Below are 19,793 nucleotides of genomic sequence, written 5' to 3'. Positions count from 1 at the left end.
TAAATGGTTGACCGCCTTACAAAATACTATGAATTTTGTTTTCAGGTGTGTCAAGAAGTGCACTATGGTCATGGATCTTCTCCACAGAACCAGCATTATAGCACTAGAGTCACTCAATAAGGAATGTTCATGGCACCAAAGTCAAACTGATTACAATGGTACCACATTTTAGTTTGCATCATATTAGAGCAAATATTCTTGTACAGTATTTTTTTCTGGGTTCAATCCAGTGTTTACTGGATTCCTTTTTTCTACTTTGGTTTTCTCACTCTTTGTTGGTGTGCCTTCTCAAGTAATTTCCTGAGAAAGAGCATATTAGAGAAAAATTTTGAGCCTCCATATGCCTTAAAATATATCTATTTTAGCTATGACTTTATTAGATAACGGTATTCAAGTTCAAATCATTTTTTCCTAGAACTTTGAAATCTATGTTCTATTGAGTTCTAATAACCAGTTACTGATTATAAATATCGTTTTTATTGTTTCATTGCTAGTTTTCTAGTCTGAAATTTTATGATGATGTCTCTCAGTGTGAGTCATTCATACAATTAATACTCCTTGGGCCATTTCTGTCACATCTTTCTGCTCTGGGAACTTTCCTTCAATTACTTTTAAAATTAGACTTCTATTTTCTATCATATTTTCTTTTTATTGATCTTTCAGCACACATATTTATTTTATTTTTAATTCTTTCAATTTCATTTTACATTTTAAACCCTCCTTATTTTCTAATTTTTCTACTTGTTATATATTTTTATTTTGAAGCTAAGATTTTTTTTCATTTAAAAGATTGTAAGTTATTGTGATTTCTTCTTGTTTTTGTGTGTGTGATAGTTCTTTTAAAATTACTACCTTAAATCATCTATTTCTTTTATTCCTGTTTTTCAGTCTTTCTCTTATTATATCTCATTATTTTCTCAGATTTTCTATTATGTTTACCAGTTCAAGGTTGCCATTCATATTCAGGGTGGTACTGGTTTCCTTTAATAGGAATATGGGCATGTCTCCCTGCCTGCCTCCCTTAAGGAAGATTTCTGATGGGGCTGGGGATCCTTGCAAGGAGGAGTATCTGTTGATGGAGAGGTTTTACCTTAGGGTAAAATTACAAGGAGACAAATGTTAGGTCCTCAAGTGCCAGAATGAGGGGTGTTAATCTTAGGTGGTAGTATTCACACAAACAACCCTAATTTCCCTCATTTAATTTGCTTGATTCCTTTAGGATTGAGCTCCCTGCTCCCTTAGGTGCCATGGTGGGGAGGCTGACTGCTTTGGCTATTCCAAAAGAATTTCAGTTTTTCCTCTATAACTAGCCCCTCTTCTTAGCCTCGACCTTCATTTCTCCCACAGACTACATGTCCTAGTTTCTAAGCATAGCCTCAAGTTATGGTTATTGTTTCACCCAGTGTAATGACTGGTTGTCTTGTCTTTTCCTATCAAAAGTGTCCTAGTTAAAAAAAATAAATTGTATGTTCACTCCACTACTGCACATCAATCCTGAGCTTCTCTGGGGTTCTAAAATGAAAGTGCTACTTCCTCCTGCATGGTGGCCTTGTACAGTTTATTCTAGAGTCTGTTTCATCTTCAGTATATTTTCATTTGCTTCCCAATGTACACAGATTTGTTGGAATCCATTGTCCTTTTCCTGATTCCTTCACCATTGGGGTTTGCTACAAATTTGTGACTATATACCATTATCGCAGTGGTGTGTTTTGCAGGAATAGAAGTGAACATGTATGTTTATTCTGAAATCTTGAACTAATAATATCCTATTTGGTTTTGAACAAAACTGGAAATGTGACATTGAAGCCCACAGCCTCTGTTCAACATTGCAATATTTAGTACATTATTTTCCAAAATACAATACATCATCACTGACCCAGTAAGCATACAATCTACCAATGGTCTGAGATTACTGACATTTACTATCATCAGAAACAGGCAGAACACAGAAGCCAGTAAGCTCAGTTTAATGTTCATTGTTAAACTTATGTTCCTTAGAACAACTTGAGGTTAAGTAAATAATAGCCCTAAATATGATCTTTGGAGCAGAGGAATAATCAGAGATAAATTTTAATATATCCTTCTCTATGTGAGAACCATTAATGACATTATTGTTCCCCTATTTAATTCAACTTGACAACATAGGGGGAAAACATGATGCTAAAATTTAAGTTATGTTAGAAATGTGATTGAGCATAAACAGGTTTATATACATGTAACTATTCAATTTAAAATGCATTAGTCATGGAAAATCAAGATGGTGGAGGAGTGAATGAAGGCACACTGACCCCCTCCTAGGACTAATCTGGAATTACAACTAAATTGTGGAGAAATCACCTGGAACAAACAACTTAACAATAGCGAGAGAGGAGCCTTATAACCTTGGTCAAACAGAAGAATCAGTTTTAGCACAACCTAACTGGTAAGGAGTGTGGTAGAGACTTGAGAAGGTGGGAAGGGCACCCATGGAAGGCAGCACCAGAAGGATTTTGAAATGGCCAGTTGGATCCCCCAGAGAAGAGTTGGGTCTAAACCAGAAGCCTGCCGCGCCAGAGCCCAGAAAGTACAAAGATAACAGATAGTTGTGAAAAGCAGCAGGGTTGCTCTTGGCTAGAGACAGGTGGCTGGGGATGCAAAGAGCCTTTTAAAGGGCCAACACATAAATTTTTATTTGCAGTTGCTTACCCTGGTCTCTGGCAAAGGCAGGGGCAGAGTGAGTTAGAGACTCCTGAGGTGAGACTGGGGAAGGAGGCTTTGGGGAGAGAACTGAGAGAGTAGCTGGTGGGATCCTGGCACTGAGTCATCCCCTATAAGGTAGCAACCATCTTGCTCAGGCAGATCACTTCCCTGAGTGGTAACAGCTGAGAGGACACAATATCCCCATCTCCAGGAGAGACTCTTCTCTGGCCCAGTGGTGCTAAAGCCTGACTGCTGAGTACAGAGTGGAAGCCACAGATAGTCAATCCCTGGCTAAAGGAGGTGCCAAGTGGCCTAGAGACACTGGAGGAGAGACTGGAGATGCAGGCTTCGGGGAGAGAACAGAGAGAGTAGCTGGCAGGATCATGGTGCTAACTCTTATGCCAAACAACAGCACCCATCTGGCTCAGGCAGACCAATCCCCTGAGCAGCAGCAGCGGTGAGAGGACCCAATAACCCCACCTCCAGGAGGGACTCTGCCCCGCCCTGTGGTGTCTAAGCTGGGCCTGCTGAGTGCAGACTGACTAGATTAACAACTGAAGGAGACAGTAACAGACAGTAGATTCCAGGAAGTCTCGAACAGACTGCCTAAAGTCAGACAGGGGCAACATCTGACATCATCAGAGGCAGATCCAGAAAGTAAAAACAACAGTCTCCTACAATAGAAGTTCACACCACAAAGTCAGGACATCAAGACAGGTCAATTTAATTAAGAAGCAAAGAAGAGTCATCTCACAAATAATGGGAAGACAAAGAAACGCACCCCAGTTGAAGGGAAAGGAGGAATCCCTAGAAAGAGAACTCAGTGAAATAGAGGCAAGTAAACTATCAGATATTGAGTTCCAAACAACGGTTCTAAGGAAGCTCTATGAGCTCAGTAGAGCTCAGAGAGAATTACCAAAAACTACAGGGAAACTATGAGGAACTTACTGTAAACTATATCACCATGAAAAAGGACATAGAAACTATCCATAAGAGACAAGAGGAAATGAAGAATACAATTTCTGAATTGAAGAGCACAGTAGAAGGAATCAAAAACAGACTATATGAAGCAGAGGATTGAATCAGCGAGCTGAATGACAAGGTAGAAAATAGTCCCAGAAATATACAGAAGATGAAAGGACTCAAAAAAAATGAAGAGGCATTTAGGGAAATGCAGGACAACCTGAAACATAATATCTGTATAATAGGGATACCAGAAGGAGACGTGGATGAGGAAAGTATAGAGAACCTGTTTGAAAAAGTAATGCTGGAAAACTTCCCTAACTGGATGAGAGAAAAAGTCACACAAGTCCAGGAAGCACAGAGGGTCCCATTCAAGAGGAATCCAATGAGGCCTACTCCAACACGCATCATAATTAAAATGACAAATATCAAAGACAAAGAGAGAACCTAAAGGAAGCAAGGGAGAAATAGGTAGCAACATATAAGGGAGCCCCATTAATGCTAGCAGCTGAATCCTCAACAGAAAAACTCCAAGCCAGAAGGGAATGACAAGAAATATTCTAAGTAAGGAAAAGCAAGGGCCTGCAACCAAGACTGCTATACCCATCAAGGCTCTCAGTTAAAATGGAAGGTACAATGAGGAGTTTCCCAGACAAGAGAAATTTAAAAGAATACACCTCCACCAAACCAGCATTGCAAGATATGCTAAAGGGACTGCTTTAAGAAGATGAAGAAAAAGAGTCTATGAATCAATACCCAGTTCCTTTCACAGTCACCAATACTTGATATTCCCAATAGTTTTAATACTTATTAATCTGAGTGTGACAATGATGTGTTCTTTTAATTGTTCCTCTATTGTTTTTGAAACTAAACCTGTTTTTGTATATTTCTTGCCTATTTCTATTATTTTTAAAAAGCTTTAAATGACTATTTGGCATTCTTTATCCACTTTTTGATTAAACATCTGTAGATTTTTTCCCTAAAAAAAAACTCTTAACCCTTTTTTAGATGTGTTGCAAATACCTTCTTATTTTATTACTTGTCCTTTCACTTTTTTGTATTTATATAAAGAAAGTTATATATAGTCTTAAATGTTTAATATAGTCATATTGTCAATATTTTATTTTCTAGCTTTTGGGCTTGAATATTTTACTTCAGGGTAAGAAAAATATTAGTTTGTATTTTCTCTTAAAACTCCTTCAATTTTACATATTGATTTTTAACTCACCCAAATATTTTTTGTATAATGTGTGAAATAGGGCTCTATATTTGTTTTATTTCAAGTAATAGTGGTCCATGTACTTTATTTGTTGAGTAAGCTTTATTTTCCCCATTGATTTGAAATATCAATTTAATCATATATTACATCGTTAGATATATATGCTTGTTCCTAGAATGCTCATTTTATTTCATTGATTTACTTGATGATTTCTGTGCTAGTGTCATTTTGTTTTAATTGCTGATACTTTATAATGGCTTTAAATTTTTAAATATTTTATAATGGATTTTGACATTTAAAAAAATAAAACCAATGTGCGATAAAAAAGAAAATGAGTGTGGAATTTCCTCAGAAAGCTGAAAATGGAACTGCCTTTTGATCCAGCCATTCCCCTGCTGGGACTATACCCTGAGAACACCAAAACGCCAATACAAAGGAACCTATGCACCCCAATGTTCATAGCAGCACAATTTACAATAGCCAAGTGTTGGAAGCAACCTAAATGCCCATCAGTAGATGATTGGATCAAAAAATTATGGTACATATACACAATGGAATACTATGCAGCAGAAAGAAAAAAGAAGTACTAAACTTTGCGACAGCATGGATGGAACTGGAGAGCATCATGCTAAGCGAAATAAGCCAGGGGGCGAAAGACAAATACCATATGATCTCACCTATAAGCGGAACCTAACCAACAATGCAAAGAAGCAAGGAAAATATGACCAGCAACACTGAAAGGAAAAGAAATCAACAGAGACAAGAGGGAAGGGGGGGGGCAGGGAAAGGGAAGGGAAGGGGAAAGTCAAGGAACATATAGCAAGGACTCATGGACAAAACCAAAGGGGAAGAGCTGAGGGAGGGAAGGTGGGAGGGGGCAAGGGAAAGAGGTGGGGGGAAGGCAGAGACAAATGTATTTAAAAAGTAAATAAATTAATTAAAAAAAAATAAGGAAGGGAGGACAGAGGAGACGAGAGACCATGTAAGAGTACTAACATCCTCTTATTTCACAGAAAAGCTTAATTGACGGTATTTAATATTAAAACACATATTATCTCCTAAAAAAAAAAAAAAGAAAATGAAAGAAAGAAGTTCCATGTTTTTGCGACAACATGGATGGCACCAGAGAATATTAAGCTAAGTGAAATAAGCCAGTTGATGAAAGACAAATACCATGTGATCTCACCTATAAGTAGAATCTATTCAACAAAATAAGTTAACGAACAAAGTAAACCACAGACATGGAAACATGGAGCAGACTGAAAGGGACCAGAGGGGATAGGGAAGGAGGACAATGGTGTAAAGAGGAGGAAGGGACTAGAGAAAGAACATGTATGAATGACCCACGGACATGGACAACAGAGTGGGAATTGACTGTGGGAGTGGGGGTGGGAGGGCGGTGGGATGGCTGGAGGGAGTTAAAAGGGGAAAACTTGAGATCACTGTAATAGAATAAACATGATTTAAAAAAATAAAATAAATCCCAATGAGCTTAAAAAATGCATTAGCTATGATATGGCAGTGAAGTCTTTATATTCCCATTCAGTTCATATTCTCTTTGTATTATTACCCTTTTGACACAACTAGACATCCATACCATATTCTGAAAGTGCAAAAGTGATAAAACATGTAGGTGATACAAATTACCTGGCATACTTTTTGTTCCTAAAAGTATTTCCATAAGGCACTGCTACTTGTCTCTTACACTTTCAGCATGATCCCTAGTGATGTGAGAACATGCATGTATTCTCCAGATCTTTGATAATCTAAGGTCACTTGACTTCTAAGGATATGAGGTGCTAAGAGCATGTTCCAGAATGAAGTACCAAACCAGTTATAATATAGAGAGCTAGAAATTCTGATATTCTGGTCCCTCAAAAAGGGACGGAACATTGGCATTAAAGTATTTGCTATTTATAAGAATGTAAATAAAGTGTTGCATAACCATAGAGGCAGTGAATTGGGCTGGTATCCCAACAAATATTCTGCAGCTTATATATGCTAACACCATTTCAAAGTGATAGAACATGCAGAGGAGAAACTTAAGTGACAATGACTTTGGGAAAACTGGGTCAGAGGAAAGGGAACACAAGCTCCTCACATTGTGTGTTGTGTGAGAAAAGATACAGGTAAAGGATAAGGTGCAAACTGAGGTGTTGCTACAGAAATCCTCTGATCTTTGGTTCTTCATGTCTATTGCAGGGTACGCTTGGCATGCGGGGCTCCCACACAGGAATCTCTGCAAATCCTCAATTCCTTGACACACATATTCAGATATGACTACAATTAGGATTGACTTCATAGCTCTCAATAAATCCATTCCTCTGAAAGAAATTTCACTTTTTTTGTGTCCAAATCTTGGTTCATAAGTTTTATAATCAATTTAGGAGAAAAACAAGCTTGTTTTTGAGAATTAGCTATATACTTAAATTGTGTGCTTAAAAAATAGAGTATTAAAAAATGTAGAGTAATTTATTGGCTACTTGTCTGAATTTCTAGGACTTTGTGTGGCAGCCACAAATCAACACCTTGCAGACTTCCAATCACAAGGAGTGTCACTGACTGAGGGCCATGTTGCTGGGTACTAGAATCCATCCATCACTTCATTTGTTCTGAGGCCATATTTCCTATGGGCTGCCCCCAGCCAATGACTGAGGGAAAATAAAGCAAGTCTGTGTTGGGTGAAATTGCCTCAAGGACTCCTAGGTGCTTTGTCAATACTTTCTTACACTGTACACTTCCCAACCTTCCCTCCTGTCTCCTTCACTTGGGGGTCACACTTATAGTGTAGTCTGATGGCTCTCCCTACCTTTACCAGCCCCCTCCTCCTTTTCTGTCATGCAGGCATGTCTGTTAAAAAAATGTCTTGCATTTCTCCAATGAATTCCATCTTAACATCTCCTAAAGAGATCTAAATTAACACTCGACACCTTAGAACAACTTGCACCACTCAGATCCACTAGAATCTGCTAGTGTTTCAACATTTGCAACTCTGGACAAGTAGGACTTTACATCTACCTCAGAGACATCAAGCAGAAGCCAGGATCATCCAAAGGGTATGGTCAACTGGCTCATTCTAGAACAGTGATTATTGTTTTTGCTTCACAAACTCTGACCATATGCAACTGTTACCATATCATCCTGTCAGTAAGCACTGACATACCTTCAACAAATGTTGCATCCTCAGTATTTGGTCTCACACCCCATTGCTCAATAAGGAGCAGACTGCCAGAATCTAGATTAGAACACATGTCTTTGGATTCTCAGTCCACAGCACCTCTGATGACACCAAACATTTCTGTCTTACCAATATAGCTCCAGTTATGGGTCACGCAAACCATCTTGTTTTCCTTTTAGGGTAAGGTACTCAAAGTCTCAAATGTAATGGGTTTAATGTGTTCAGAGAAACTCATCACAGCCTGTGAAACATTTGGAATATCTTCCTGACATTTGCAAAGGATTGGCTTGGTTTTGAAAAGGGAAAAGAGAATGCCAGTTGGGGATAAAGATCTTGGTTTCGATAAGACCACATAAAATTGTGTTGAGAGGGTACAGTTTCTGTCTCTGGTTTCCCAAGTCTGTGATCCCTCATCAGGGCTGCTTTTATTCTAGGTGCTGATTTGCGAGAATCCAAATTATGAGGAATTTGGATTCATAGGGCCCAAAATGGGATTGCCAGGGCCTTCTCATTGGTTCCCCCTGAAGCATGGAGGGGATGGTAAGTCTCCCCACAAGTTTCTCATACTCTAAACTCTTTCTTTAACTTTTCAAAACCCCAAGGACCATAACCCAGGAGCAGCATACATGTAAGACACGGTGATGAGCTTCTCATGAGGGCTTCGAGACTCCTCCTAGTAGCTGAAATCATGAACACACTCTAAAGAGGGTAAAGCCCAAAGCAGTTTAATATAATAAGGTTCTGAATTCATAGCACTATTTTTTTCCTACTCTCTAAAACTGCCTTGTTACAATATGGTTGGCACAAAATATAAATTCTAGAGGAAAAATAGATAAAATGGCAAGAAGACACAGAACCATTATTTTATATTGTGTCCCCCGGTCTTTGTGGCTATGATGACTGGCATATGCTGAGATAAGAAGTGAGTGCCTGTGGGATTTTGTACAAGCACAAAATGTCACAAAACGCTGGTCCTGTGGGAGCCCTGCAGAGAAGGGCCTTTGAAGGTCAGCTCTCTGCAGTCAGGCTGTGTGTTGCTGCTTGGGTGACCCACATGCACCAGGATTTATATCACAAGCCCTTCTTGTTCTCTCTCTCATCTTTTTCTAAGATGATGTTTCCATAATCATTAATAATCTTAATAAGAATTGAGACACCAATGATAATGTAGCTTTAATAAAGCATTTAAAATCAAGGAAGTAGAGAGAAAAATTGGACATCTGCCATTGTTGTCTAAGATCAAACTTGTCAGGAATGAACTAGAATGATTTGGAAGAGTTACCACGGTCTGTCTCAGCAATTCCTTACAGCTACTGATTGCCTGAATCCAAATTTCTATTTGTCCTCAATCCAACACTTCTCTCTGAGAATGTGGTTACTTTGGGAATTTTGAGTTCTGTATAGGATGGATGGTGGACGGCGTGGGATGTTGTGTCTGTTCCCTGCTTTATGGTATGCTTTGATTCCAACAGCAACAGTTGGAAGAAGTTCTAGTAAATTTAAAACCTCAAAAAAAAAAGAACATGAATAAGAATGGAATTAATGATAAACACTAAAACTTTAAATCTACAAGCTGAGTGATGGGTGTTTCTATACTCCTGTGTCCCTGTTCTTTCAGGTTTCTATACAAATGTCAATCATAATTATGACAGTCATGTTATATATGCTGCAGCATTTACTATGTGGTGCTTACATAAACATAATGTCAATGAGAGCACATAGGTCCACCTCTATTAATGTTTTATTCCTTAAGTTTGCAGGCTTGTTTTTTGCCAAATTTTAGAGCTGTATGTATGACCTTCTCATTTCTTCATGGGGATAGAACCAGCTCTGACACTCTCAGGACACAGCATATCTGCCTAAACCCAAGGGTTGCAGGGTGATTTTCTTGATCAGCTGCATCCTTTGGAGAGCTCTCTTACTATCAAAGATGTCGGCAGCTAAAATAAAACTACTGGACTTCAAGCTGGGTCACATTTGAAGGATAAAAGTAGTGACTTAGGGCTACTCAAAAAGCAGCCCTTGATTGAAATCAATTAAAAGGCACCAAACACTGACCCCGCTGAAGAAAGCTTAAATATCCCGCCCACCCAAATTTGTCCCAATAGAGCTCCAAAGCCCTGGAGACCTCATGAATATTCTAAGAATTTAAAATACCCAAAGAAGGAGCAATGGGGAGGAGGAGAGAGGCCTTTGCGTCTAAATAATAGTGGCTCTCCTGTGGTTTTGCATAGCCTTCCAGGATTCGCTTTTCAAGCTTTTTATTGAAATTGCTCAGGTCTTTAACTGATCTCCCGTGAGGGCTCAGAAGTCTTAAGCTAATTACGTTTGGCTCAGATATGCTTGATGAGATGGGGAAAATACAAAGTTTTGAAAGGGTGATAAATCTCTAACCATCTGCTGGTGGTGTTACTAAAAAAAAACAATAGGGGAGATGGAAGAGGGCAGCTAGTCAGAATGAAAAGGTACTGGATTTCTTTAATTACTGGGCCAATAGAGACTATTACTGCTTAGAATGTTGGGAAAGGCCAAGCAAACAAGTTCAGAGGACTAAGCAACAACAATTCTTAGCAAATAAACAAAACCAAATATTGACACTAGGAAACGGACACCTTTTTTAAGGGAGAAAGAGGAATTAGGTCAGCTTGGTTTGGAAAGACATTTCTAATTAGAAATCACAGGTAGCTTATGGAAAGGAGAAAAGGAGATATGCTCCTAAACTGGAATTAGGTTTCAGGACAGCCTCTGTACTTCTTTTTTAGGTTATCTGCGTTCTGCAAAGGCAGTTTCAGATGGAGCCCTGGTGACTAGCGTTCTCTCTGATGCGTCAGCTAGACAGTTGCTTCTGTTTTACTTGGCAACCCAGGTGAATGGCCTGCTTTTCGCTTTCAAATCAATGCCCCAGGTGCTGATTCAATATAACAAACAGCTTATGTGCATTGCTCTGAAAGCCCTGTTCAGTTTCTCCTTTTATTTTTTGTAAATAACGAATCCCCTCCAATTCAGCTGAGAAAATGTTAGAATTTGGAAGACAAAAGGACCTAAATCAAACAGGGACTGCTGAATCAAGGTTTGTTTTTACTCTGTGTAGGGTAACTCCTGAAGCTGAGCACAGTGGTGCCCCCAATCTTATTTTTGTTCTTTTTTCCAGCCTTCCCAGAGGAACTACTATTTTTTTTTCACATTTCTCCATCTTGCTTCTGTGTTTGAAAATGGGTAAAACTGCTGAGATAACAGTGAAGAAATGTTTTTTTCCTTTTGTTATTCACTTTTGATCTAAACCAGAAGAAAACGGCTTCAGTAGTGAACACATTTTTCACATACACAACTCAAATGCTGTGTATTTTCAGATAAACAGGTCAGGATGTTCTTGGAGTACCCCAGGTTTCCTTTCCAATGGACAAGCAGAAGTTCTGTTCTGCACAGTCTCTTTGTTCCTTCTTCCCATGGTCCCAGTCCTGCTACCATGGGAGGGATGAACTGTGTCATTGACCACCAGGAGAGCACACCTGGGAAGAAAGGCTTACAAACAGCTGCTCTCAGACATACTGGGATTTGAGTTGGGAAGAGGTCCCCATCCTTTCCACATCTACCCTATGCTCTGTGTCCCAGCTGCAGTTCCTGGGAGGTCACGATGATGATAGGGCCTCCCATAATGCCTAATGTGAGTCAGATGAGTGGAACAAGGGCTTGGCTAATAGTTCTTAAAGTGTGGTCCCTCAAGCAGCAGCATCAGATCACCTAGGGACTTCTCAGAAATGCAAACTCTTGCTTTCCCACCATCCCTAGATACTCTGAATCAGGAACTTGAGGTATAGGGCCCAGCAATTCATCCTTAAAAAGTGTCCAGGTGATTTGGATCTACTGAGAAGGGTTTTATGTTGCCCACTTATCATCTATCTATCTATCTATCTATCACCTATCATTATCTATCATCTATCTACCTATCCAATCTATCACTTATCTATCACCATCCACCCATCTATCTATCTTTGCAGTGTCTAAACACCTACTCTCCAACAAAAGTAAGGTGGAGTAAAAGGTCTAAGAGATTTTCAAAAATAATAGTCTGAATTTGGATGCAAAATATTGGAGTAGTGGTGCCATTCAAAATGTGGTCCACAGACCAGCAGCTTCACCATCACCTAAAAAAAAAACACAAAAACAAACAAACCCAAAAACTCAATAGAAATGCAGATTCCCAGGCCCACTAGGACCTAATGTATCAGAATCTCTGGGGGTATGGTCCAAAAATCCGTGTCTTAACACTCTAATTGTTATACATACCTAAGTGCCAGAATAATATACTCATGATATTTGTGGTCATTTTGGCCTTAAGCTATTAGAAAACTTTTAGGATCAAGAGGTTCTCTCTTCCCATTTTGTGGTGTTACTCAGGAAGAGACAAAGTGGAAAGAATTTAGACATGAATTTTATATCTCCTTTCTTTCCAAAAAGTATTGTTTGAATATTTACTTCATTATTTTACCCAGACCAGAAAATATAAACCAGTTCTTTCTCTTCCTTCCATCCTTCTTCCTTCTTTCTTCCTTTCTTCCTACCTCTTTCATTGTGTTTTCTCTTCCCCCCCTTTCTTTATTTCCCTAATGCCTTCACTGTAATTCCTTTTTCTCCTCCAAATATCCTAGAAATGCATAATTATTCTATTGACTGTAGTTACAGTAATTAGATTTACTTGAATTAAAGTTCAGTTGTGCATTCAACAGAGACTGACATTAAAAAGGGATGGGTCATGATAATAAAACTGTTGCCTAATTTAGCATAGATTATGGAAGGAGGAATAGCTGTATGGCAATTCCCAACTAGAACATGGAACCATATTGAAGTCTCTACTTTCTCTGTGGATCTATTAAGACAAGCCTAAATTTTTCAACATGGTTTGAAGGAACTCTGTTGCAAGGAAACATATTAGTTTCCTATTGCTGTTGTGACAAATTACCATAGACTTAGTGTCTATGCATAACACAAGTTTATTATCTTATAGTTCTGGAGACCAGAAGTCTGAAATGGGTTTTATGGGGCTAAAATCAAGGGGTCAGCACAGTTACTTTCCTTTTGGAGGATCTGGGGAAGAATCCATTTCCTTACACATTCTAATTTTTAAAAGTTTCCTGCATTTCTGGTCTTATGACCTCCTTTATCTATCTTCAAAGCTAGCAACATAGCATCTTGAAATTTCAGGTGGTCTCTTTCTCTCTCTCACACACTATAACTATATTTATCTTGTCTATTTAATTATTTAATTGTTAGATGTTATGCAAGTTTTATTTATTATGCAACCTTATTTCAAAAGGTTGTTTATAATATTATATTAATGGAAAAATAAGAGTAATATAACACAGTACAAAATGACTATTGATTTTGGAAAGTATTCCTTTACATTAAAAGTATATATCCATATCTTAATATGTTATGAGCCATGTATCTCTTAATCCTGAATATTATTTCATGAGCTGTGCTCAAAAGTATATGAAAAAGAGAAGACAGGTAAAATAATTTTTGTATATATTTGAGGAATAAACTACATATGATAAATGGAAAAGAAATATTCTTTGAAAATGTCTGTAAAAAAACATATCCAGGTTTTGTTTCTGTCATTTCTAATTCTCTGCATTTTTTCCTACTAGTTTCAATTAAAATTCAAGGCAAATAAACTATAACATTCCTGAAAAATGAACAGATTTTTATGTCAAACATGAAAACTCTAAAAATGAGATGATATTTATTGGCTGGAAATAGAGATGAGTCATCTTGACAACATTTCCTTTAAAGATTCACAATGAAATAAATGTATTCCATACAATTGAACCAAACCTCTTGTTATTGTTAAAATGTTTACTTCCGCTTTTTCTTTTTTAAAATCATTGCAGCAGATGTTATAAAATAAATGTAGGAAAACATTCAAGCATCAAGCTCTCTAATTGTTTCCATCTTGATTATAAAAACACATTGAAAGGTAAATCCTCACAGTGAAATAAATGAAAAAAATAATTAAAATTCCAAGTACTACTTATACCACCTGCTCTTTACATACTGCACTGAAATGAAGACACCTGATATGCACGGTATTGAAAAGAAATTGGGCTTCCTTCTAAAACAAAGAGAAAAATAGCACTTCCATTTGAAAGCCGACACTCTAACCATTTTCTGAGCTTAAGGTTATATGTTAAAATAATTGTTCAGGAAAATTTGGTCTTTACAACAAAATGTGTAAGTGAACACATATACACATCTGTGTTATTATAATCCCTAGTAACCTCGCTCACTTTTTGGATAGACCTGCCTCTATTAGTTCCGTCACCTCATGGTCTTTCTGTAAAAATGGTTTTGATTAAGATGTTAAATTCACCGTTTTAAAGCAAATCTCACTTGCAGTATCCCCATAGAAAGCAAAGATCAATTGGTTTACTCTAGTAAATAAATGGAACCTGCTTTTAGGCACAGTGACAAAAAGAATTGTGTTTAAAGGAAACTTATTTTTATTCTAAAGGAGGCAGATTATTTCACACCATTCATAAGCTGAAATTCTTGGGGCCCAAGCCATTCCAGTTTGGGTCCCCTCTAATGGGGGTTAACATCAGGGAAGCTATTTTTCCCAGCCCATCAGTTTGGGGAGGGGTGGGCAGAGCAAACGCTGTGCATGCAGAAGGGCAAGGCATTGTGGGATAATCCTATTTTCCCAGTACTAGTGAAACATACATGTACATATGTCTACGTGTATTGATGAAGACCGCATAATTCAGGAATTCTGCATAGAAAGGAGGGGTTTCACATTTAGGGTAATTTGGTCTACATTGCATAGATGCTATACCCTGGAAGTTAGCAGTTTTTTTTTTTCTGTTAAGGGCCAGATAGTAAACATTGTAGGCTTTGTGTATTTTAACAAAGTTCTATTTGTGGACACTGAAATTTGTAACTTCCATGTCTCACAAATTATTATTTGTTTTTTCCCCAATAATTAAAAAATGTGAAAACCATTAGCTCACAAGCCATATGAGAACAGGCAATGGGTCAGGTTTGGTCCATGGGTCACAGTTTGCTCAGCACTGCTAAGCTTGCTTACTCCAGCTCATCTTCAAAAACCGTTTCATTTCATCTTTTTCACAACTTCAAGATGCATGAGGATAAGTACATCCCTCACTGAAGAGGAACTTGAGGCCCCAAGAGGCTTAAGCAGCTTACTCATGGTTCTATCCAGGCAGTGTCAAAGGCAGAACTAAAAATCAGATTTCTGAGTCTTAACCCTATCACACACACACAAATACACACCCTATAAAATTCATATGGAATAATGAAGAAAAGCATAGAGAAAATGAATTTCATATGTGTGTACCAGCATTCCTTGGTGTCTGCCAGGCATTGGTTCCAGGATCACTCCTCCACCTCCCCACCCCAGGACAAAAATTTTCAGATGCTTAACTCCCTTTGTCAGCTCTCAATATCTGTGCTGTACACCTAATGACATCATAACTTACACTTGTTGCTGGCTTGCACTTTACTTTCTACCTGTCTGTATCCATTTTTTCCCCCCAAGAAGATCTTAAACCATAATATACTTTTAGTCTCCATCAATTTTGGTCAACCTGAGGTAAATGAAGAATTAGTATTCCATATTATATTTGTTAATTGATATAAGAAAAATAATGGGCATGTATGTTTTTTATATAACACTTAGAAAAAAATCTATTATATTCATAATAAAAATAAAATTTATGTGATAGAATACTAATACAATGTTGATATATTAAGAGTTTGTGTCAAATATTTTTAAATTTAACTAGAAATAAAAATCTGCAGAAAAGCTTTTTAATGCTGGCTTTGTACTTTATGCTAAAATATTAGATTCTTTTTAGAGGAGACCTCCTGTAATATTACTTTCCTATTTGGTTATTAACCTAAGTGATGTTATTTAACTGGATTTCATATGTGCTGCAGGTCCTGCTGGGAAAGCATAAAATTGGACTCATTTAGGAGGAGGCAATGTGGCAATATGAGAAAAGCTGCCATATGTGAAATCTCACTTTATGCCTATTGAAATTTTTGTATTTCAAGTCTCCTAGGGACATGTCCATTGTGCTATTGTATAATTTTATCAGCATGAAGTTCTGCTGAATATTTTCTCTTCTTTTCAAAACCCATATTTTGGTAGAGCTAACTTCAAAACTTAATGTTGCAACATCTGTGCCATACACCTGGGAGCCATAGAAGATGTATCCTGAAGATTATCTACATTTTCTAATCTTAGAGAATGCTACAAAATGAAAGAAAAAGATGAAACATTTTTTTCTGGTCAGGAGTTTTTTGAAATCAACCCCTTTATATCTCCTAAGAAAGAGTCTCAAAATAAAAAAGAATCATTATTTCTAAAGCTATAAACAACATTCCTACAAATGTAATAAGATTACTCATTTGTTTTTGTTCACAGATAAGAGTAAGTCTTAATACATATGTTCAACTTTCCAATAAGAGATACTGTGAATATATACAAAACCTGGAGCTATTTTCTCAAAATGTTTTTAAACAAGACTCTTCAATACCTATATAAAACAAAAGAAAATTATACTATTTGAACTTATTGGCTATGTTTATTCTGTGGATCTACCAATAAATCAATAATGGCTTCTTCTTTATGAATTATGTTACACACCTGAAACTAATATAACGTCATATGTCAATTGTATCTCATTGAAAAATAAAAATTATTGTTCACTCAGCATTTCTTAAACAGAAGATTGAGATCATGACAAAGAAAAAGGGCTTTGTGAATAAGAGAGATGCCTCCCATGTTATCTTTCATTAATTATTCTACCTTTGTAGAAGGAAATATGTGTATTTGAAACAACCTGCAGGTAATGATGCTAAAAATGAAATGTGCAGAACAATTTTTGTTGAAAGATAATATGTGAAGTTTATATGGATTCAAGTAGGAAGGACAATAAATGGATTTGAGGAACTCTACATACAGATTCTCTTGACTTTGTCATCAATTTATCAAATTATGATAAATACTAAATGATTATGGAGCACTTTCTATGTTCCAGGTATTGTTATAATTGCTTTTCAAATTTCACCGCAACTGTATGTGACTTTTGTCATCACAATCCTGCAGATAAGGAAACTGAGGCATTGAAAGGTTAAATAACTTGCCCAAGGTCACCCAGCTCGCTAGTTAGGGGAAGAGCTAGAGCAGAGCGCCCTGAATCTGTGTTGCCCCATTTTCCTTTGGTGACTTTTCTTTTGTGTAACTGGATAGCTTTTAATTCTTGCTTTGAAGCAAATAAAATGATAAAGGTGATACATTTTATTTCAAACCTGGAAATATTCAAGGCAAGGCCAAGTTAAGTATCTGTGGTAAAGACGGAGAGGGACGGAGAAAGACGGTGTTTAATTCAAGCCCATAGTCATTATTACTTCCTAAAGATAAAAGTCAAATCTTAAAAAAATTCACCTTCAAAGTTTTGACAAGCAAGTAGCAGGAGTTGACTTCATTTATTTCTTGCATGCTACTTCACCATTTGCAGAGGAGGACTGGTATTCTCACAAGGGAGAGGTAAAAAGTGGTCAGTTAACGCGTCAGTAATTAAAGGAGTACTCAATGCTAGAGAAGCCACTGAAAGAAAGGTGACACATCCATGTGTGCTGAACACATTATTTTTCTCTGTAGGTCAAGTTAATAAGAGGAAAATATATACCCATTTGATGTTCTTCATTTGCATGTCTTGAAGTATAATATACAAAGTAAATAATTTCTGCCACACAGAAATTATGCAGGCAGGCACCATTGGGTATTTTATATTTTACAAGTACAAGTGAAAGGAGCAATGCCATGTAACTGTATCTAAAGTGAGGGTTATATCAAATGTCTATTACCATCATTATACATAAAATGCTCCAGGCATGCTGTTTACTTGACTTGCTGGGAGCATGGTGTTGGGAACTTCAACTAGAATTTGCAATGCAGAAAGGTTATTAGAGGCATGGACATGGAAGAACATGGCTCTAAAGGCAGCAGAAATTTTTAAAAAAGATGTGAAAATCACTAACATGGCTTACAAATTAAACTGTTTCAATGTCTCTGTCAGAAAGAGTTTGTAATTTTGAAGCTGTAGTTACTACTGATCTGATTGTACAATTGAGATCATATCTACATTTTACTGGTAATTCAGAAACAAAATTGATCACTGTGCTCTATAAAGAAGGCCTGTCAAGTTATTACTTTGTAACTGCTTTGCAAACACTTATTATTTAAGAGCAGCATGATTTATGACATAGTGTACCAGAGGAATTATTTTACTTCATATTTCATATTTTAGTTTTTTTAAGACATTGCTTTATATATAAAAATAAATTTATTCAAGTTCTCCAATAATACTGAATTTCTTTGGTAATTTTTTTTAAAATAGATTTTTAAAAAGATTTCTACCTTCTCTCCAATGTATTGACTCCTTGTCCCAAATACTGTCTTAAATTTTCATTTCTTCAAAGTGTTCATTCCTCCCATTTCTTCAAAAATCATTACAATGCTTAGTTATTTTTAACAATATTCAGTATGATGATATCCTAATATTACTGGTAAAAGCTTATAGTTTAGAAGGTTCATATAATATATGAAGGTTCATATAAAATTTATATTTTATATTTAAGTTGCTCCTTTAATTAGTATCATATGAAGGATGGCAGAATGAAATCAACACAAAAAGAACAATCTATTTGTTTTATAGTCATCTTTCTAAGACTCATCCATCTAGACTATAATTTCAGTTTTTTATAGGCTTTCTCAATACTACATTTTTAAAAATTAAATTTAATCTAAATGAATAAAAACATATTCATAGTATTTGGAAGGACAGAAAACTGTTACAAGTATCTTTGTTTGCTATTTGATTATATTCTACTCACAAATGTAGTTTTAAGATTAAAGAAATGTTTATTCCCCCCAGCCCTCTTACAGACTGCAACTGCATGAGGATAACTGTGATGGTGAATTCTAGGTGAGAATCCAAAGAAACTCTCTATTGTGATGGGTTATTTAAGAGCAGTCCTACCTTTCTCCTTTTTTTCCTCTTGGTCACTTGTAAGTGGAATCACTTCTTCTTGCTCCACAATTGTGGTATCTTCTTGGTTTGATGAAAACTCTAAATAGAATGTGACAGAAGGATACTCAGAAGTGTTTTAGTTGAAATCATTGACAAAATACAGTTACTAAAGCATACAAAGTTAAAGTTCTTCCCCTAACACCCTCCAAGTTTTCGTAGACATCCAAAGCAGGAAACTACAGCCATTTTCTAGAAATCATTGCCTTAAATGCACCCACAGCACTCTCACACACTCAGGTATATCTAGGAGTCATGGTTCATAATTTTATCTCATTCTCTGGTGACAACATATGCCATTTTCAATACCTTCTGTTTCCATGAATGAGCTCTGTGACTCTTCCTCAATTTTTATTTCATTCTTCATTGCATCATTCTCTTGTCCTGTTAAGAAGAGTGATTGAATTTTTTTTTAAATGAGATATGCATGACCATAGCTTTATCCCTGGTTTGAAAAAGAAAAAAATGTCAGAAACCATGCTTTGATTATGCATGGAGAGTTAGAAAACAGTTTTTCTAAAAAACTTTTTAGAAACAGTTTTTCAAAAAAAATATGAAGGTATCATTTTTGCAGAACATCAAATTTATTTCAATTATTTTATAAGAAATATCCAGATACTTTAGGCAAAACCTCTTCTTT

General features: G+C 36.7%; 1 protein-coding gene across 1 annotated transcript in view; it reads right to left on the bottom strand.

Annotated features, from left to right (window-relative positions):
• MACROD2 (mono-ADP ribosylhydrolase 2) overlaps positions 1-19,793 on the bottom strand; it is a 2,155,137-nt gene that overhangs the window by 42,010 nt on the left and 2,093,334 nt on the right. Inside the window, exons 15-16 of the mRNA XM_054574077.1 lie at positions 19,463-19,537; positions 19,106-19,195 (exon numbers count right to left, since the gene is read on the bottom strand). Coding sequence (XP_054430052.1) covers positions 19,106-19,195; positions 19,463-19,537 — 165 coding nt within the window. The remainder of the gene's footprint in view (positions 1-19,105; positions 19,196-19,462; positions 19,538-19,793) is intronic.

Source organism: Pteronotus mesoamericanus, unplaced genomic scaffold (assembly GCF_021234165.1).
Source record: "Pteronotus mesoamericanus isolate MK-2021 breed Mesoamerican mustached bat unplaced genomic scaffold, CSHL_Meso_final contig_25, whole genome shotgun sequence".
NCBI lineage: Eukaryota > Metazoa > Chordata > Mammalia > Chiroptera > Mormoopidae > Pteronotus > Pteronotus mesoamericanus.
This window is presented reverse-complemented; position numbering and strand designations above follow the sequence as displayed.